At 37.5% G+C, this 20,306-nt stretch overlaps 1 protein-coding gene across 11 annotated transcripts in view; it reads right to left on the bottom strand.

Annotated features, from left to right (window-relative positions):
* Positions 1 to 20,306, bottom strand: part of RAPGEF2 (Rap guanine nucleotide exchange factor 2) — a 195,349-nt gene that overhangs the window by 38,260 nt on the left and 136,783 nt on the right. For 10 of the 11 annotated variants that reach the window (XM_064148732.1, XM_064148730.1, XM_064148736.1 and 7 more), the window contains 2 exons: positions 9,898 to 10,029; positions 794 to 971 (listed from right to left, as the gene is read on the bottom strand). In XM_064148732.1, coding sequence (XP_064004802.1) covers positions 794 to 971; positions 9,898 to 10,029 — 310 coding nt within the window. The remainder of the gene's footprint in view (positions 1 to 793; positions 972 to 9,897; positions 10,030 to 20,306) is intronic. The other variant, XM_064148741.1, reaches the window with a different exon arrangement.

The following is a 20,306-nucleotide window of genomic DNA, read 5'->3' as shown; positions in this document are numbered from 1 at the left end:
TACTGGGTATTCTGTAGACACAGACGGGCTGGTCATATACTTTGCAGGGCATCAATTGATGGTAAGTCAGCATAATGGAAGAATTGTAATGCAACTGAAAGCTCTGAATACACCCAATGATATCTGTAATACTCCAGCCAGGGCAATAAATACCTTCAGAGTATGATAGGCTGATATAAACCACAGCAAGACATTAAGAAGGGAATGTCACAAAACTCCACAAGTTCATTGGTGAAGCCATCTCCTCCTAGGCTAGTTAACAGTATATTATACTGGAGGGTGACATGGCAGATTCACAAAGCTCCCCCTGGATGGGCCAGACGGGATTAGTGTGTTAGGCGATTACTGCTGCTCTCTTCGGCATGCACTGGAGCTGCACTTGTACTCAACAGGGAACTTCTGTATTTTAGTTTTTTACATTGTTCACAGTAACAGAACCCAGTTTTTCTTAGTAGGCCTGCTAAGGGATTATATGCCCTAAATGCCAGATATTTTGCATTCAGTTTGATCTAAAAAAATTACTGAAAGCAGTAAATAGTACCTTCATCTATCTCCTATATTTTTATTTACCAGAACCACTGGTGGAGGTTGGAACAGACCTCTAGGGCTCATTTGGTCAAACTTCTCTGCTCAAGCAGGCCCACTATCAGCCAGTTGCCTAGAACTGTGTACAGATGGTTTTTTTAATATCTCCAAGGAGGAAGACCACTATATCACTTCTCTGGTACACCTGTGTATTGCTTGGACACAGTAAAACACGTTTGACCACACTTTACTACACTGCAATACTTACCAATGTCATCATCTGTCCTGTCTATTGGGTCTTTCTCCAAGCAGTCTCTAACAATATCCCTACTCATCAAAGGATCCGATGCCCTTTCAATGTCTTCTTCATCATCATCATCCTCAGAATCCACTGCTGTCTCTGGCAACCCACTGAGATCCATATCACCAGCCTCACTTTCTGTAGCCTAAATTCACATGTGAAGAATGAAAAAAAACCCAAACATTCAATTATATTCTTTCTGGTAGTACAGAAAATAATTCTATCCCCTAACAGATCACTCAAAACCATTACTTTTATACTGCTTCTTTACATAACTTTCTAAAACAACTAGCAATCAAAAAACACTGCTTAAAATGGGCTTTTAATGATTATTTTTCTATCAGCCACACAAACAGGACTCACCAGACAGGACTTAATTAGTAGGTCTTGAGGAAATTGAAGGCAGTTATATTTCAAGGCACAATTTCTTAGAATATTAGCAGAATATATATATATATATATATATATATATATATATATATATATATATATATATATATATATATAAACTAAGCAGTTCCTGCAATGTCTTCAATTTTTCAGATACTTAGAAATGCAATGTAATTTTAAGGATGTAGTTTTCTGAAATAAGTACAACAAAAAACTTTACAGGAATTTTGCTATCTGCCAGTAATAAAGGAATGTACTTTTCTCTTACAGTTCCTGGTGAACATACTTAAATATGGCTTTAATTTGCTGATAAACTGCATAAGAATTTACAGATGCAGAAAAAATGTGAAGTCATTGCTTAAACACCATAGGCAGACTTCATAGAACAACTGCCAAACGTAACCTCCTTCAAATTCTATTTAACTGAAGGAAAACATAGTCCATACATAGCCTGATGTCATTAGTATAGCATCTAATAGTAAATACATTAAAAAAAACCCCTCAGTTTTAAGACCAAACAGTTTATAAAGCCCACAAACATTTGTCTGTCACAGATGATAAAGCTACCTCTTCTCAGAACATGATTTAATACCACGGCAGCTGCCATGGCTCAACTCCAGCAATTTTAAAGGAAATGCAAGCTTCTAATGCCAATTTTTAAGCCATGGCTTGAGAAATCAAGTTTCACACACTTTACAGGGAATATGTCTTTCTGAGATCCTGAAAGGACAGAATGCACTCATGTCTGCCTTAAAAATACTCCATGGGGCAAACACTGATACTAAAGGGTGTTCTATTGATCTGTCTCTCACACTGGTAAAAGAAAAAAAAGAAAAACACACAACAAAAAAAGCCACAGCCACACTCAAAACTAGGTCACCCTCCAAACATGGAGAAGATAAGACAAATAACATCGGTATTTCTGCAGAATCATCTTCCCTTTTCCTACCTCACTGGCTGTGGCTGACATCTGTTACTTTAAAGTCATGTTATGCAGCCACTTTGTGAACGGTAGCATATGGCTGGAGACACATCAGGGCAGCTAGTGCCATCCTTCAATGCTTCTGTCATGTAGGACAACACAAGTTTTGTAACAAGGTCTTAATGTAAAAAACATAGCAGCATCTACACAATATTTCTCACTGTGCTTTGCTTGTTTGTTCACGTGTTTTTAAAGAAGAACTGCTGAGCACTTCTTAAGCAGGATGCCATACAGGCATACAAATAAATCACAAAAATGATGGCTCTGACAAGTATTTTCATTAGCAGTCTTAATGCGCTTAACATGCAAGTTCTCTAGATTTGAAAGAGTTGCTCTTAAGCCCTCTTACAAAATAGCCTTCATCCAAAGCGACTGGTGGAAAAATTAACAACGATGAGTCAGTAGACACACAGCTTACCAAACAGTCTGTCAAAGTCAAGTCTCCAACAGTGACAATTCCAGTGACAGTAGGACTGATTAATTCATGAGTAAATGAATTGCAAATCTTCCCATTCCTAACAAGCGCCCCTCCTAACTACCCAGAATAAGTTCTCAAAAACACACTGAGAAGATGAACACAGCACTAAATTTAGTCACATAATTCCAACCTCACGTAATTTGACATATTGTACAAAACTGATTAAGTTATTTGACTGCCTTAGAACAGTAGACCAAAACCCAGTAGAAGCTGAAGCTCTATTATCACAAAAAATTGATGCTATTAAAAAAAACCTCAAACAAATTAAGTGCAATTATGTAATTTTAAAAGTATGTTATGAATAAGTATTTCCTGAAGAGAATAATTTTGTACAGTGCTAGTTCAATGGTTTTTTTTTTACACTTGAAGTAAATGGTAGAAATTGAATGATAAAGCAACTATTTCTAACTTGCTAGTCACCCAAAAATAAAACCCACTGCAACAAATAAGCTCAGAACTTAATGCAACCATTTGCAGAATAACAAGAAAATTTATGAATTTAACCTTTTAAAATATGGAATACAAAACAAAGAAACAAACTTGTTTTCCACTCAATTTTATGAAAAAAAAAATATGACTAGGCAAAAATTAACATTGGAACACAAACAGCCTTTCCACACAGGCAATATGCATTCATAGTAGTAAAGAAGCAAACAACCCCACAGGGACTCCCCCTCAGTTTATAAACGCAACAAGTTTTGCATTACTTTTGTTACATTGTTAAGAATAATTTGATCTTTCTTCATGTTCAAAGCACAAACTAATTTATCTACAAAGAATTGCAAATAGCTTCTTTAAGCTTAGTAGCACCAAGTATGACACTCGATACTTGTGCTAGTTTGAAGCTAGCTAGAATGTTTTGATGAGAAGAATTAGATAACAGGCTGTGGAAGGAAAACAATGGTGATGTCTACTTCACTCATTGGCTTGCTGACATGTATAAGAATAAGAATCAAAACACAGATAAGGCACAACTTCTCCTGCTGGCAAACTCCAAGCTGCATCTATCTCTAACCTCACCCTCCATTTCTCTGCCGTTTCTCTGATTAATCCACTTTGCTTCCTAAGCCCCTGGCCGAACCTCCATTCTTCCTTGGGACTGGGGTAAGGTTGGGAGGGGTAGGAGGAAGGTGAAAGGGCAGTTGGGAGCCCCCCCTGGGGATTCAGGTTTCTGGGAGGCGAGATGTGTTTCTGTATTACCTTTTACCTTGTATATTTCTGTATATAACTGTAAATATCTGCTTGTATATTCTGCTAAGCTGTAAATACAAGCATCATTCAATTTCCAGAGCTGGCTGAGTGTAGTCTGGGTGATTTCCAAAGTGGGGGTAGGGGGAGGGGGTGAGTAACACCCGAACCATCACAATGCTCAAGGTTCTCCTGCTGATACACCAAACATCATTACACACCCATTTCAAGTATTTTTGCACTCCTTCACATTACAAAACAATAAAAAAAATCAAGGGTGCCCACATAGGACAGTGTAAAGCTGAAAGGAGAGTATTGATTAGTTCCTTTGAGATTATAAAGCTTCCTTATAAACCTCAGCAGCAGAAAATTGAGAACACAAGATGAATACCCAGCAGAATTTGTTCTACAGTCACAACAGCTTAGAGCTTCCCAAGGCATGTACTCAAGGGTGAAGTACACCTTGCAAATGTGTGCTTTCATAGATGCATGTTGTCCTTTGTTTCTCGGGCAGTGAGAAATTACTGTCACTTAAATATAAAGAAATTGCATGTGAAAAAAATGCTGGTTGTAGCTTCAAGTATAAAGCTACGTCTCTCCAACATTTAAATAGCAAATTGTCTTGATGACTAAAGTCACAACCAACAACCAAAAATGCCTAAATATGCAAGAACAACATATTGGGAAAAAAATGTAAAAGCCCAGAAGATACCTATGCAAACCAGAAATATGTTCATTGTCCAGTCCTTAAGTCCACAAAAGTAATAAAGAAAGCAGACAAATTCAGATCAAAAACCCCTCACCCCATTCCCATCTTATTTTTCAATCTTATTTTAAGGGCTGAAACAAACTGAAAAATTATGAATGTTTATTAGAGAACATATTCTTTTTTTACTTCATCGTTTATAAGCTGATACTGATACATAACACCAAGTACACTGCCACTACATAATCTCTTGTGAAAGCACATGCAAAACTTCCACTAGCTTGAATGTATTTCTTTTCTCCTGGGATTATACAGGCACATCAGATACAGCTTTTTAACAGACTAATATATGGCTGGGGTTCTGATTTATACTAGGTTTCACCTCAGACAAAATGTAAGCTATAAACAAATGTCTATGAAACCCAAACCATTATATTATGCAATCACATATACATACAATAACAAATTCTGTTGCATGCACACAAATCATATAAATGGAAGGTATCACCTTTTTTTTTCAGACTCCACGAACATGAGTGCAAATAGCCATGAAATACTTTAAAACAACTTCAGTCTTAAGATTTTTACTTTTCATCCTCTTCATATTTATTCTTTATGTACCACAAAAAAATGCACAGCACCCTATGTATGTCACAGGAATTTGTCCTCCTAACAGATGGAATATGTAGTAATCCAGACACCACACACTAGGAACTCCCCTATCATCAACTAGTGACCACCTTCCCCAAAAGAAGGAACATTTGCTGAGACCACAGGCATACAGGACAATGACTCTTGAAGTTACTCCTAGGTTATAGGTTAGAAAACCCAAACTTTGGAGTGCTACGGTACTGCACAGGACTCAGCCAAAGCTGCTGAGGGCAAGTTCAGCAGCACCTTGTTACCTGACCTTTTCTGACATCCTCACTTCACCCACAGTCCTGCACTGCTGAGGCTGATACAGTCAGAAAGACTGACTTAACATCTTTATTTTGCATACAACAACATATGGAAAAGCTGCACAGTCTCTGGTTTGAGAGAGAAAAGCTCTGGACTCTCTCAGGGAGACTGTTTGAAAGGAAGGTGGACCTTTCTTCTTCAAGTTACCACATCAGACTTGTGAGAAAACAAAGCTGACATCTTGACCCACACACATCCTGGGAGGGTCTCAAAACGGATGTTCTTGGTTTCCTGTACTGATGGGAGTATCTGGCAAATACCAGCAGGCACTTACAGCTGGCAGTAAGCCACCAGGTTGAGCACAGGATAAGGTAAAGAAAAGAGCTGAGCCAACACAACAAAACCTTTTCAAGAAAGTGAGGGGGAGTTAACACCCTTTTACTTAAATCTCACTAAACACCTGAGGTTTAAATGTCACTCTCAACCCAGGATCATCAATGTAACACACGCAACAGGTCTAGGAAGCATTCAGAAGCATACAGGAGCAGGTATATACCTCCACAGAGGAAACATCAACTAAGCAAGAGAAGCAGCAGTGAACAGCTTGTTTCATCAAGACAATGCAAGAGGAAGTACTGTTCCTGGCAAACATAAGCTGGCACACAATCCATTAATCCCTTCCTCTCCAATCACACAGCAGAGATTGTCACTTTCTGTGCTTGTTTCCTAAAACAAAAGTAATATTTAAGGACTTCACTAATCAGCATCTGAAATACTTTGGAGCCTTGGGTGGAGTAAACACAAAGGATTAATTATTTTATTTTGGTAAGCACTACTTATTCTAAAAAGTTTTTTCATGTGCCACATCTCAGAAACAAATTTAGTTACGGCATTAATATTTAAAAGGAAATATTCTCAGCTCAATGCTGAAAGCATCTGAAGATTCAGCCTCATGATTTATTTAAAAAAAATCAAACAACTTACAAGGCCATGAACTTATTTTCACTGCAAACAGCTGCTTTTAAGGCTACAGAACAAAAACTTACTAGGATGCAAAGTATGACATCATTACCTCAGACTTAAACAGTAAAGATCTAATTAATAGTAAAGTTTAGAAGAAGAAAACATTTATTTAATCATTTGCAAGCTAAGATGGCAATCTTTCTAAGTGCTTAGCCATAATGAACAGAAGTCATAGAATCAACCAGGTTGGAAGAGACCTCCAAGATCATCCAGTCCAACCTAGCACCCAGCCCTAGCCACTCAACTAGACCATGGCACTAAGTGCCTCATCCAGGCTTTTCCTGACCACCTCCAGGGACGGTGACTCCACCACCTCCCTGGGCAGCCCATTCCAATGCCAATCACTCTCTCTGGCAACAACTTCCTCCTAACATCCAGCCTAGACCTCCCACACACAACTTGAGACTGTGTCCCCTTGTTCTGTTGCTGGTTGTCTGGGAGAAGAGACCAACCCCCACCTGGCTACAACCTCCCTTCAGCTAGTTGTAGACAGCAAGGAGGTCACCCCTGAGCCTCCTCTTCTCCAGACTAAACACCCCCAGCTCCCTCAGCCTCTCCTCATAGGGTTTGTGTTCCAGGCCCCTCACCAGCCTTGTTGCCCTTGTCTGGACATGTTCCAGCACCTCAACATCTCTCTTGAATTGAGGGGCCCAGAACTGGACACAGTATTCAAGGTGTGGCCTGACCAGTGTTGAGTACAGGGGGAGAATAACCTCCCTTGTCCTACTGGCCACACTGTTCCTGATGCAGGCCAGGATGCCATTGGCTCTCTTGGCCACCTGGGCACACCACTGGCTCATCTTCAGCCTACTATCTATCAGTATCCTGCTGAACAGAATGGTGCCATTGTATACAAAACACAAGAATCAGAGGAACTAAGATACTGAACTTCACTTAAGACCTGTCACTTTTGAAATAAAACCACAACATGCAGGTGACCTGGCTATCATTTACTGGTTTTGAATAATCACTCAGGAGGGAATTAAAAGGCAAACAAAGAATGACTGATGCAATCTTTCAGTTTAAAAAGTACTTCTGTTTAAATCCTTGTTCCTCACCCTAGAGACTTCAAATTACAAACTTTTTTTTGGTGGGTGGACAGTACTGTAACCTAACTTAACACTGCTGCATTACATTATTTGAAATTCAAGTCAGACATTTGATTTACCACAATGTGAGAAATCATTAAATCAACACTTGGTAACATTAAGTTATATTCTTGAATTTAAGGATCCTATCCATTTCCACAACTGAACTTATCAATTAATTTTCTTAATGAAATGTTTCTACAAGTATGTGTATTAAGACAAAAACATGGGGTTACATTACACAATACATACTCATACTTCTCTATGGACATAAGTCCTTTTAACAAGTCGAAATCATATAATTACACAGCCTTCAATATAGGTGTGATGAGACTTCTTTAAAGGAGGCATTAACTGTGGATTAATTAAAGATGCCATAAATATTTGTAAGATCACCAAGGATGGATTTTTAAATTAAAACCATTAATTTAACATTTTTTAAAATAAACATTCTCCATTTAAATACCTCAGAAAAATCATTCACTCCCTCCAAACACCAACCCTTCTGTTAATTCTACTATTGGAAACAAAACTTATAGGAATCATACACCAGGTTGGTGACTACATCAAGCACTATTTCTCCTAAGTTTCTGTACAGTTGTGGAGATCTTTTTAATTTCCCAGAAATTCAGTGATCTTTCAGTTGCAAAAGTTTTGCTGAAAATCTTTGCACAAAAATTAAGTTCCAGCTGAACTGATTATAACTACATCCTACCCACAACAGTGTCCCTAGAGACACCTGTTATTTTTATGCTGAGGTGAAAGAAAATATTGAGAATGAGAGGTATGAAAGAACTGTAGAAGGCTTGAAAAGGAAGCTGATTTTACATCACCTTCACAGTACATAAACCTATAAATCTTGTTTTGCAGTAATCCTCTCCTCAGAAGAGTTTCCAATAAACATATTTGACTGGCACATACTATATCTGAAGTGTTCAGTTTCTTTGGCAGTTCCCACAAAATATAAACCTTTGCATTATTGCAATCAAATGTCTAAATTGGATTGGAACCTTTTTCTACCCTACCTTCTCCCACAAAAAAGCCTACAAGCTTGTTCATCTGAAGAGGACTACATGCTGTAATTACAGTCACAACTGTACTTGTATGTATTTGTAGGGATGATGCTTTTCCCATTGTTTAAGTGGCTCCATTTGCATTTTTGAAGCATTCCAAACAAACATGATTCCTTTTCTAGTAAATGGTACTTCATGTAGAACTGGTCTTTTTTTTGGTTTGGAGTTTTAATCATTGCTTTGCTGAGACAATATTTTAATAAGATTTGTCAGAACAACAAACTTCTATGCCTTCTGATCAGGACAAATCCTCCCCAACACTGTAAGAGCTGTAAACATCAAGTGAAGGATGCTGATTCATTTTGGTTTATTATGGGTGTTTTTCCAAATTGTATTTACAGGAAGCATACATACCCTCAAGTACTGTACAGGCCCCTCCAGATCAGTTGCACAGTAAGTCTCTCAAAACTCAAGTTGCTCCTAGCAAACAGAGTTAGTTGCTCCTAACAGTGATCCTAAGAAACATCCTCAGAAGTATAACTACTTAAAGAGTATCACCAAATCAACCTTCCCATCTTTCTCGGAATGGCCAAAAGAGAAAACACTACCATGAAGCTGGCACCAGGCCTTTACAGTGTAGGGAAGTTGTAATACATCCCTCAAGTCAGGCCAGCACATGCAGCTTGCTGAGTATTTCTTTTTCCCTGCCACTGACTATGCTCCAGATTTTGAAGCCCACACACTTAAGATCTGTAAAATACTGCATCAAGAGGAAAAAACCCAGGGTCCTAAATCTACATTTTTTTGAATTCCAGTCTGCAAAGATCACAGCTGCTGTTGAAAGTATCAAACAAAGATGAGGTAAAGTGCTGCAGTCAGGACCAGAACCTTTTTACCTCCTAGATCCTACCATGGACATCTGCTGAAAAGTCAGCATCAGCTATCTAGGCTGAAATTCAGGAATATCTCCTCCTTCAAACTCATAATTACAAAGAAACTCTTGAAGCATAAAATCTTGCAGAACACTACATCACTCTGGTGCTGACTCTGATCCGGACAAGCTATGGCAATGTATGTCACATCACTATGTTGCAGATTGCTTGCTAAGCTGTCAAACATCAGATCTAGTGTTTGGTGGATAAAACCCTGAAATTACTATAATTCTAATAAAATAAACAAAAAAATTAATGTCTACTCAGTGCTTCTTCAGAGAAAAACTTTACAATAGGCAATAGCATGGCTGTTCAGCTATTAACATAATGTCGGCAATTGCACCTCCCATCAGCATCCATTCCAGTCTTACCTGGTAGATATCAGAAAGGCTGCTGCTTCCTGAATCACTAGTGATGCTACATCCTGAGTGACTAGATGAAACGTGGGTCACCTGTGGGTGGAGACTGTCAGTAAGGTGCAGCTTTGTGAAATCTGCAGGAAGCTATAGGTGGAGCAGAAAAAGCATCATTACTATTTGAGCAAAATTAATTCAAATAATTTATGTCATACTTTACTCTCTGCCAGTACCAAGCATTAAGAAAACCATTAAGGCTTAAGAACATAGCATAGAAGCTGGAGTTTTGCAGGTTTTTAAGCCCATACAGAGGTCAGCAAATAACTCCCAAATTGCTGCAAATAACAAATTTTAAAGCAGCATATATGTGAGGACAAACACTAGTGAGGCAATAACTTATGCCAAAACTATTCAATACCCTGCTACAGATTTTGGATAGAATTAAAGCATGTATAAGCATTGTGCTAGTTTCATTATCACTGGTTTCCCACAGAATGGGGATTAACAGCATGTAAAGTCACACACTAAAAAAACAAAAGCAAACACACACCAATCAACACACCTCAGAAACAGAAAACAAACAAATGCTGTTGCTCTGAATTTGACTAACTCCCTTCTGAAGTTGACAAAGCACATTAGAGAAAAAATGCAAGCCACTGAGCTATCTGTTATATTTTGAGCCAGATAATATGATGGCAAGTAGGAAATGTGGGAAGATTGACACCACACATGTTGATGAAGAACAAATAAAAGTATATTTGATCATTTAACAATCATCCACTAAGATCTGTGACACATATTTTTACTGCTGCTTTATGCACACAGCTCTCATGGAAAAAAAACTGCAAACTTTGTAGGACTCCATAAACTGAACTTTGACAAAGAAAAAGTTTGCTGTCTGAAGAGATATTTAAATGCAATTTCAGAGGAAAATTATTCTTCTCTCAAAAAAAGATTGCATTCTACCACTAGTTAATAAAAGTATGGTCATGTATAACTTATGGTATTAAAGAGAAGTGTCAACAACTTAAGCAATATTTCCTCTTTTGTTTGATTGTTTCAACTCAGACAGACAGATACTTTCTACAGAAGTGTGTGTTGTACCAAGAATGTTGTATGCTCTGTATCCATCCATATCAGTTATCAATGCTACTTTGGTGCTGTTACCATGCTCCCTGGATGGATATGAAAATAAGAGCTTGTTCAGCACTAAGGTGTGAGTCGTTGACCTGTATGGAAGGTTAAGACAGAAAAAGACACCCAAGGTATCTGCAAGTCACAAGAGTGTGCTTGAGAAAATTATATGCTCTACATATCTGAAAGCACTGACAGATTTTAGTGTTGGTTGCCTGGTTTAAGTATGTTTATGGAATGTGTCCTGAAAGAACATTGGCTTTGGGATGTGTGGTAAAAGCACAGACAACTGGAAACCTTAGTCTTATTTAGACTGAGTGGCGTATCCTGAAAAGCACAAATGGATCAATGATAGCAAAAAAATAAAGCTACATTTTAAGCACTTTCTTTACATTTCACCTGAAAGATGAGCTACAAACAGGAATCAGACATTAATAATCCTAAAAGTAAGCCTGGAGCTAGTTGATCTTCATATACCAATCAACAAAGAAAGGGCAATTAACTAAGGCAGTACTTCAGTACATATACCCATGGATGCTGCCTCCAGAAAAATCTAATTATGCTTGCTATTGCTGATGATACACCAGAAGGAGAAAACAGAACGAAGGAGGGTATTATTTCAGGCATCTGTTGTCTCTGCTACTTCCCTTTCCCAACCTCTACATTCGAACTAGCACAAAACTGGACAGTATTCAGTGATATTCAGGCCATTACATCAATCTTTTTATGACTCCACAGGAGGAATGTATAGCAAATGAATCACAACAGCTTTTGTAGTACGCCAATGAATATTCCTAGAAGTACAATCTCTTAAAACAACACAGGTTTATTACCACTAAAAATTCTACAAATTAAGACACATGCACAAATCATCAGGATTGCAGATCTGATGATAACTCAAAGATACATGATTTTGTGAGCTTTATGTTTTATACAGGAGTAACTATCTCAACAACAAATATGTATTAACTCAACAGGGAGGTGCATGTCAACAGTCTTGGTCCCAAACACATTCAGTTTTCATAGTGCCCTGCAAATATCTCTACGCCATTAGCAATTATACTTATTTTTTATCAATGCCATAACAGCTCTTAAAAATTCTACATCAGAGTAAATCCAGTCAGCATGCTGAAAATTAAATTAAGCTCTATTTGATATAACGTCACTTAACTGTTTTAAATGAATGTTAAAGATTTGTGTTCAGTTGCTGTGCAATGGGAAGAGGCAGGGGATTCCACAATAACTGATGAAATACATTGCAAGTAGAAGCAAACCCCCTCAATTTTTAAATTTCATTTTTCTTTTTTTGTTTGTAGGCAATCAGCTGAATGTTTGGTGACTAATGGTTTCAGAGTAACTCCTGAAGTCAAAACCATGCTGCATAAGCTGGACTTGCCAAGTGGTGACAGCAGAAGATCAGAAGCAGGCATTTTACTTAGGGCAACCTAACTAGTCACTTTGATCCTAATCAGACAGGACTATCACAAGCAGAAAGCACATGCTCACATCTTCACAGAATACTACATCTCTGTGCTACATGCCTGAAAGCAGCATCCACTTCAACTGCTTGAGCCCCAAATAAGGCGAGAAATTGTGCGAGCGAATAGAAAAACCAAAAAAAAGGGCAAAACAACAGACCAACCCAAAACTCAAACAACTCCACCACAATTAAACCAACCAAAGCAGTTAAAGGAGTGAGCTCATTGAAAAGGGCATGTGAAAAGCCCATGTTTCTTTTATTGTAGTGAAATACTGCTATTTAACAGTGTTTAGTGTACAGAGTTGTACGCTATTGGAAAAAAGAAACACTGATGGCAACAGAGAGCTCTCAAGTCTTATTCTTAAGAGTCTCCACCTGTACGGGTCAATGGTTTTCAGTAAGCAGAATAAGAACGAAATGCAACACTCAAGCTCAGGAGTGACAGTGACCAGCATAAAATTATCTGCCTCAAAGCAGGATATTTACACTTACTTTCTTGCAGTGGAACAAGATTAGAAAATACCATCATGAAACTGTGCTACTACACCCAGTGAAGGAATGGGCTAGGAACATGAGTCTCTGCTTTGGGGAAACACGACAGTTAACATCACTACAACTGCTGTGCCTCTAAATATCTCTTTATTATGAATTTTTAAAGCACTCTGTGCTTCTATTCAACTATCATTCCATTCAACAGTTTATTACTGAATTCAGTATTTAGTATAACAGCAAAGATAAAGTTTTTCTTGTAACATTTTAAAGTGCATGCAGGCTAGATCTAGCACATGCTTTATCCTACTGACCACGTGGCAATACAGTAAAATCTAAGGACATATCCTTTGCCTTAATAACATCACCTATCACAAACTGAAGACAGCAAATGGCATCAGATGCCATTTTTATTTTGTTTTCCATTACATTAAATGATGGCTGGTTTTAAGGAGTCACTTAAAGTAGTAAGAAACAAAAGCAGCTTGCATATTTTAGATAACGAACACTTAATTTTCTGCAATAGCATTAAGCTACAATTTTGCTGAAGAATTTCTTAACTTCTATTCCTGAATACTTGGATTTACAGCATCAGGAGGAACTAGTAGAAAGAGTAAAAACACAGCAGTAGTTTAGAAAACTTAATTTGTTCTTCACTAAATATTGTTTCAAAATATGTTATATGTACACTGCATTAAATCATTAACAGTCAGATAACTATCCTGAAAACCTATTTTCAGGACAAACTTTACAAGAAACTTTAAAGCTATGTGTGGATAGATCTAATTAAGTATAACAAAGGGACAAATGTTTTTAATACAAAACACAAAATGATAGAGTAAGTTACCATCAAAGCTCTTTCTTTGTTAGAGGTCAAATTGGAATTTTATAACCTTATACATAGCTTTTAAGTGAGCATGCACACATATAGACAGCTCACACACATGGATAGAAACTAGAGAATAAAGAGCATCTGGGAACTCCCAGTTTTCACTTGTTGAAAAGTCTAAAACAAATGAAAACTTAAACAATTATGTGAAAATATCTTAAGGACAAAAACCTAGCTCCGTTTGGAACCATACAATACCTTAAACCCTATCACATCATCTTATCTTAGAAGCAGCATTTTATTACTTCCACTCTCTCAAACTGAGTCACTATTTTATGCGTGCAAAGCTAACAATTACTTTGAGTATGTTCCTCCTATTTTAAGAACATGATGATTTTCTCCTACCCTACAGCATGCCTTGGCCTATAACAAAAGGAAACTTCTATTGCAACTTCTACTCAAAAAATCATCAGGCTTATCCTATTAATGCAGTATCTTAAAAAGAAGAATATATTTTCAGACTACTTACAGGACAAGAATTAAAATATTTGGATATAGCACAAGGGAGTAAGGAAACAGTAAAACATGAGTGTAATGATACCAAACCTTTCACTTTGTTTAAGCAGTATTACTTTATAGCTTTTTGTTAAGAGTTTTTCTGGTGTGCTTTTTTTGTTTGCTTGGGGTTGTTTTTAAATGCTGTTATATGTGAAAAGAAGTATAAAACTACAAGGGGAAAGAGATACCAGAATGAAATTTTAAAATACAAAAGAAATTCTGGCTAGAGACCCCCAATATACCATTCCTTGTGGAGCAAACATATCAGTAAACATTCCATTAAAAAAAGTCTTCTACTAAAGGCTGGTCAGTAGTGTATGAAAGATTATGAAACCTGCAAAGAGAATGAAGTACATCTGCAGAAAGATAGAATTACAGAGAACAAAAAGTACAACATTCTGTTATGCAGTTCCTGATGAATGAACGATCCTGTAAGTATTTAGGCGCCAGTAAGGCTAAGCAAATACAGCAGACATAAAATATCACTTGTACAAACTATTTTCACTTTCTGAAATTACAGAAACAAGCAAAACATGATTCTTCAGCCTCTGGACACATGCATCTCAGTGCTTATTCCATACAGTCTCTTTACTAATAGAATGCTACAAGTCTTTTAAAGAAAAGCAATTAGTCTCACAAACCTAAATAAGTCAATTACCACAAAGTTACTTTGGTATTCCCTATATTTTCATAAATGAAGAGCAACAACCACCAAACAAAAAAAATACTGTAACTTGTTGAGTTGGCCTCTCTTCTAGGCCGCGCGGGAGAGGGAGAGACACCAGGCTTACACCAATGGGATGCATAAAGGTCAGTCCATTTACTGAGGCTAAGCCTGATACCTATATAGTGGAGTTCAGTACAGGGGCGTGGACTTTTGATAGGCTTACATAGGCAAAAGTGGGCTGTCCACATGCACAGAGACAGCCCTGAACAACTGCCCCCCTTAATTCCCCTTTGCAGCAACTTTGCCACAACATTGTTTGTTCCCAGGGCTGACCAGCCTGGCTCCTCGCACAGCTCAGCTACAGATAGCAGCTTCTCTGCCAGCCTCCCAAAGCCACCCTTCTGCAGCTGTGCCTCCTTATCAGTATGACCTAAGTCTGTTCAGTTACTCTGCCTGATCCTTTCACTTCAGTTCTGCTCAAACCCCAACAATAACTTAGTCTTTCCCATTAATTTATTTTTTCTGCACTAAGACAGACATTTAAAAATACATATTGCACTAGAAGACTCTAGGTCTCCAATTCAATACTCTTCAATATCCTGGCAATTAATATTTCATTTCACTATTTTATGTAACTGGTCAGGTTTATGTCAGAAGCTTCTAAGTCTATTGCATATACCTTAAGGACACACCCAGTTCTATGATATTTAATGACTGAAGGAAGAAATACTTCTAAATAATGGTGGTTATTCATCGACACGACATTTCAACATGATTCTTTCACTAACCAAGACAGACATCAAGGAAAACATTTTTATGGTTCAGTGATTTAAAACAGCAGTCAGCGTAAGTAATTACAGAATAATACAGTAATTTCTATTGATTCTGTCCAGAGACATGATGCAGCCTGACATATCCAGTGCAGAGTTAAATTTAAAATAAAAGTTTAAACTACTTAGAGTTGAAATTAAGAGACAGTTCCTGTGAAAGCAAGGCTTCCTTTCACTTAGGAGTGCGATGTAAACCATTAAGAAGTTTCTATGCATTTCCTCTGAAGAGCATCAGGAGTTAAAAACCTTTTCACTCCAACTTTATCTTTTGTATATAATTCATTTTACACAGCATTATCTTATGTATTTATGAATATGCAAAATTTTCTCAAATAGGCATCTTAATGTGAAACTATGGCTCACACTTCATAAGGCCCTTTTAAAAACGTTTTCCACCTTGAGTACAGCTCAAGACAACTCATGTTCTGAAAATACTGCCTTTGTACTATTGCTGCTAAGCAGTTGCTTACATTCAAAGCTCACAGCAGAACACCTCTAAAACAAACAGAAAATATCTTCTGAGCATCTCTCCTGGTAAGCTCTTCATATTTTCCTACACTGATACTTTGCTATAGCTAGCCCCCTAAAAAACTAATCAGAGATTTAAGCTAATGCAATATGATCTGCTGGTCTCAGAGAGAGAGCAAGACAGAGCCAGTACAAGGGAGCTTCATTTTGTTTCTCTTAAAAAACACAGAGTGAATGCCACTTACTGTACGTCTCATAACTCTCAGCAGCTAATCCTATGAGCATTTAAAGCACTGAACATAATTATCCTTTGCTTGAAGGATTATTGACTTCTGCAGAGGGACTGAGGTTGAAAAATGTAAATGGGTATCTGGGGAATGGAGAAAAGCTCTCAGGGACAACTCTTCAAAGAAAAAAAAGTATGCAATACATCACTGATCCATAGCCATTCTTATTTAATGTAGCTGCCTGTTGTAGGAACAGGTCTGTTGTTATTATTTCTTTTGACAACATTTGTGCACCAGATTCAATGCAGCACTTCATATTCAAGCATGTCTTCTTCAGGAAAGCTGGTGTAAACAATATTCCTTCCACAAACACAACTGTTAGCTATTAGCAACACCTCAGATTATAGAATTTTTCCTTTCAACAGAATTTTACATCATGTAAGTAGTTACAGTGAACCAAGAATAGAAAAGAAAAAAGGCAGAATTGATTTGGGCAAAACCATAATAAATTTTCCAAAGCTCTTCTCAGGGGTTTAAAACGCTGAACTCAAATCATGATAGCCTATTTAAAGAGAACAACATATATGCAAGATGAAAATACATTTATTTAGTATCTTACTCAGAAGTCTGTCTCAGTCCAAAAATACCTAGTAACTTTCTCATTATGCAACAAAGGATAATTAATTACTTCTATGAAATAGCACATCCGTGGTAATTTCGCATCTGCTCCAGAGATTTAAAAAACAAAAAACCCAACTGTTCCACTACTGTTTTGACTGTACATTTAAGTACCAACACTTCTCTGGCAATCTCAGCCCTATAAGGAAACGTGGTCTCTTCTCTCACAACACCAACATCACTTTACCTCACACTTAGCATTAATACCAAGGCAGTACTACCATAATAGACAGAGTTGATTTTTAGAGAAAGTACTATTTCTCAGATTGTGCACATGGGCTTCCCCCCCCTCAATCTTCACAAAGAAACTTTGTGTCTGTCTGTACCTTCAGCTTCATTACTGAAAGACTTTTGTTCCACCTGCAAAAGTTTTTTTTTTTCCCCTGAAGGCTAGAGTGGAATTAAAACATCACAGAACCAAGAGTACCTGGCATTCTGTATACCTGTGCTTGGTCTGCTTTATACATACCCGACATTCAGGGAAAATCCCATTCCTAAACAGCAGTCTGAAGTAAGAAAAGCAGAATCTCTATTCCAACATACTATGCCTGCTTGTTTACAAGGACACAGCATACCACGTTTGGTAGTATCCTGCTGTCCCACCAAGCACTGGCAGTTAAGAGTCTTCGCAGAGCCTGTACAGCGCACACTGCACATAAACTAACAGCTTCTCAAAAACACTGAACGAAATCAGGAAGAGAGTTCACATTGTGGAAGTGTACATGAAGAAAACTGAAAATTAGGAATAGATTAACTGAACAGCATCTTTGACTGAAGGGAAAAAAACTCCAAACATCCTGAGGCATTTTAACTGACTTATGAATTACCTCTTAAGGTAGGACAATAGAAATAAAGGCCCCCTTTATTCAACAGCAATAAACGTGGAAGACGAAAAATGACTAAAAATTGCCTTTGCAAAGAGCTCTCTTGGGAATAACCAATTTTCATAATAAAATAATGCATGTTCCCGTTGATGTTTCCCCTCAGTTAATTATTTCTAAAATGCTTCTGCTTTTGGCTGGTTTATAATATACTGCTGGGTCCGGACACTGAGTGACTTTTGGAAACCTGTAAAACTGTGAACTCTTTGGCCTGCTACAAGTAATTATGGGAGAGGAAGGAACAGAGAACCCCGACACAGAAGTTGCTCCTACAGGAAATCTGACAAAGATTTATGCCGAAGCAGAAGAGTTCAAGAACATTTTCTCTGGGCACAGGTATTTATGGAAAACATTATTTCAAATGTTTTCAAGCAAGATGTTCTGAATCCTGCAGAACATTTTAAGTAAGTGAGGAATGCTCATGTACACTTCATACACAGAGTGACTGTGGTTTCATTATACACCAGTTTAACAAGCAGGCGTGAGGGATGCTCAAGAGCAATTACATCATCGAGGTAGAACTGATGGCATCTGCAGCCCGGTACTACTTTCAGTTCTAAAGCACCTCTCAGGATTGAAAACCACTACAGACAAGTAAAGAATCTATCCCAAAGGTGAAATTATCTATCCCTGGCACATTTAAAATTGCTAAAGCAAAGACCTGTGATGTGTACACATTTCCAGTGTTGATTCCTCCCATCAGCAGGGCATCCTTACACGCTTCAGGCTTATACCTGACCATGCAATACTTAATTTTATGATTACAGCACACTGGACAACATAACTAAGCTTAGTTAAGTTTTTCAAAACACGAAGGATTGTGGTTTTGAACTATTGCAGTTCACTACTGAACAACAGCACCGAACTTTACTGCACCAAACCAAGAGCTTTTAAAAGAAATGAAAATGTACTGATTCTAGAATAAAAAGAAATTAAATCAAAGCATATGAAAAATGATAGATATACAAAAGAATAGAATTGAAGTATCCTCTCTCCCAACAGGGGAAAACCAAATGCTGGAAAAAATCTGCTGGTAACAGTGAAAAGAGACACACTTGGGAGAAGTAGGACACTCTTCTATGACAGTAGGATGACTCCTCCTTAGACAAAGATAAATAAAATGTAGTATGAGAAAATGCATCATACACTTCTAGACAAAGCCCTAAGAATCTAGGAATTTATGTGTCAGAAATGACTGTGAGAAGAGTTTTAATGTATTCCTCATCAGAAGGTGACTAAACTGTAAAGTGATGAAGCAGAAATAAAACCTAATGATATCACAGCATGCATCATCTAGAAACACTGAAGTTTTGGGCTCCTCTCCACAACCCCAGCAAAGATCTTAACTGGAAATGCAGCACACATTTCCAACCATATATTTTCAATAAAGATGGACTTAAAGCCTTACACATACATAGATTCAGGATTACCAGAAGAAAAACTCTTATCTGACAAAGAGCAAGAGAAGCATGACCACAACCTAGAAATAGTAAGAAATATTTCTAGTGAAAGGCAATGCAGGTGCAAAGCCTAATGAGAAGCAAGTTGAAAGAAAGTTGCTATCTAATGAATCAGAGATTCTCAAAACCAGGCTCAACAGGAGCTGTGGTACAGAAGACTTTCAAACTGAAGCTAGACAGTTATGAACATGCTGTGCAACAGCATGTAATGGCAGTGACCCAAAAAATCCCATCCAGACTCCAGTCACTCTTTTCAAGCAGAAAAATCTGAAGCAAATCTGTATTTAAAATACATTTATCATTCAAAGGAAAGCTAACCAAAGGAGGTAAAAAAAGGCAAACATTAACATAACTATCATTGGAACAATTTAGATTTTCTTACTGATAGCTTCTCAGCAAAGACTTATGGAAAATAGTTTTTATATATAGATAGATAGATACATTTGGAATTGCTGTGTATAGATGCAAAACCTGGAGATTTCCACTTGTACATTGAAATTTATCTTCATAAAATACCAAATTAACTGACAGAAATTTGATGAGCATTTAAATAACCACAACAAACCACAAGCAATTAAATGTTTGGGGTTTTTTGTTGTTTGGTTTGTTTTTTTTTCCCCCAATGTTTGATTTCTGTAGCCATGTCAATGTCACCCTTGGAGTTTTAACTAAAGGATTATCTTTGCTTTATAGTATCAAGGAATAGCTGGGTTGAGAAGTCGG

Source organism: Pogoniulus pusillus, chromosome 9, assembly GCF_015220805.1.
Source record: "Pogoniulus pusillus isolate bPogPus1 chromosome 9, bPogPus1.pri, whole genome shotgun sequence".
In the NCBI taxonomy this organism is placed as follows: Eukaryota; Metazoa; Chordata; class Aves; order Piciformes; family Lybiidae; genus Pogoniulus; species Pogoniulus pusillus.
This window is presented reverse-complemented; position numbering and strand designations above follow the sequence as displayed.